General features: G+C 29.5%; 1 protein-coding gene across 1 annotated transcript in view; it reads left to right on the forward strand.

Moving 5' to 3' along the window:
- Window positions 1-238: 238 nt before the first annotated feature.
- The window catches only part of LOC106685575 (uncharacterized), a gene marked incomplete at its 3' end in the record, with an annotated part of 16,527 nt that continues 15,087 nt past the window's right edge, over window positions 239-1,678 (forward strand). Inside the window, 1 exon segment of the mRNA XM_067049079.1 lies at window positions 239-416. Within this exon segment, the coding sequence (XP_066905180.1) occupies window positions 239-416 (178 nt within the window).

Genomic DNA, 1,678 nt, shown 5'->3' on the forward strand with positions numbered 1-1,678 from the left:
AAATTTATATATTGTGTCTTGTTTTAGCCCTGATGAATCGGTGCAAATTGGGAGTGAACTTTAGCCCTTAATTAATAGTTCAAAAATTATTAATTTAGTGCCAATGTTCCCTTTTGAAAAAGTAAAATATAAAATACAAAAACTGTTTATATTGTATCTTGTTTTAGCCTATAAAGTTGGGCAAAATGTTGACTCTAGTTAAATTGCTTTTGCTATAAAAATAATATAAATTCCTATGATGATTGGTCAAGTCGTAACATCATCAATATGCAAAGATGTTATTTCATGGATAAAAGAAATTGGATGGCAAGAGTGGCAAGATGAATGGTTCACCATGAGAGACAACAAGTTAAGAATGGTCCAACAGACAGTGAAATGTCCAACCAAACTTGAATCTGCTACGGAGAGAAGATGTAGTATTAACCCGTCTTCGGATAGGCTATACTCGACTCACCCACAGTCATCTCATGAAAAAAAAAAATGCGCCGATGTGTCGCTACTGTGGAAATGATCTCACCGTTAGGCATATTCTCAGTGAACTTATTGCTCACGAACCACACCGGTTCTCTTCAGATTTACAGGAGATGTTGAAAGAAGATTCCTCTGCAATAACAAAACTTTTCCACTTTCTAAAAATCATTAATATTTATGATCACATATAATTGCCCAGCAATAGATAAGTGTATACAAAATTCGGTATAGTAATTTGCTAACTACCTCAAATCGAATTGCAACTTTGTAAAATATAAATCATAATTGTAAATATGTAATTAATAGTAAATATGTAATATGTAATTTTAATTGTAAATTTATAACTTTTAATTGTAATGTAATGAAACTTGTAATTGTTAATTTTTAACTTTCTCACTTTGTAATTATATGTAACTTTGTTAATATGTCAATTGTTATCTACAAACTTTGTAAATTCAGTGTAAATGGCCCTAGTGGTCGAAACACTTAAATAAATAAATAAATTGCTTTTGTACTATTAGAGGTGCTTTCTGACCGCAGCCGGACCATCTCCCTTTTATAAAATGTTAATAAAAAAATAATATTGTAAAAAATAAAATAACCACGAAATCCACCAAAGATGTAAAAAAAAAAAAAATTGATAAAACAACAGTTCTCGTGACTGCCAACACAGTAGCGCTCCGTACCTCGTTCATTCTTCAAAAGTACTCTGAATTTAAGCATTGTTATTTTTTTCTAATATGAAATGGAATTTTATCCTGGTACATCTAATCCTTTAAGAATAATTATGGTGAACATTTGAGTGCCAATTGTCTGCCATAAAATGGTTTAATTACTAATTAGTGACGTAAAGTATTGAACAATAACATAAAAAAATAAAAACAAAAGTACTGAATTTTCATTTTCAATTTTTCAAATAAAAATTATTAACTATCCGATATTGAAAAATATAGACTCATATCGACATAAATTAATGAATAAAATAAATTAAAGGAAAAAAACGTATATATCATACATCCTATTTTATTGTTACATATTTGAGGAAGATTGATAGTAGTGGAGCAGTATAAATAATTTAATGTTTCAATGTGTTTAATAAGGATGTATGTGGGTAGAAAATCCCAGAACGAGGTACCACGGATAACAAAGAATGTTTTTAAGGAAACCGTTCTATGCCAAGGAAATATTCAAGTTTGTGGGTTGTCAT

The sequence above is a fragment of the Halyomorpha halys genome, unplaced genomic scaffold (genome assembly GCF_000696795.3).
Source record: "Halyomorpha halys isolate HHAL.00 unplaced genomic scaffold, Hhal_1.1 Scaffold711.1, whole genome shotgun sequence".
In the NCBI taxonomy this organism is placed as follows: domain Eukaryota; kingdom Metazoa; phylum Arthropoda; class Insecta; order Hemiptera; family Pentatomidae; genus Halyomorpha; species Halyomorpha halys.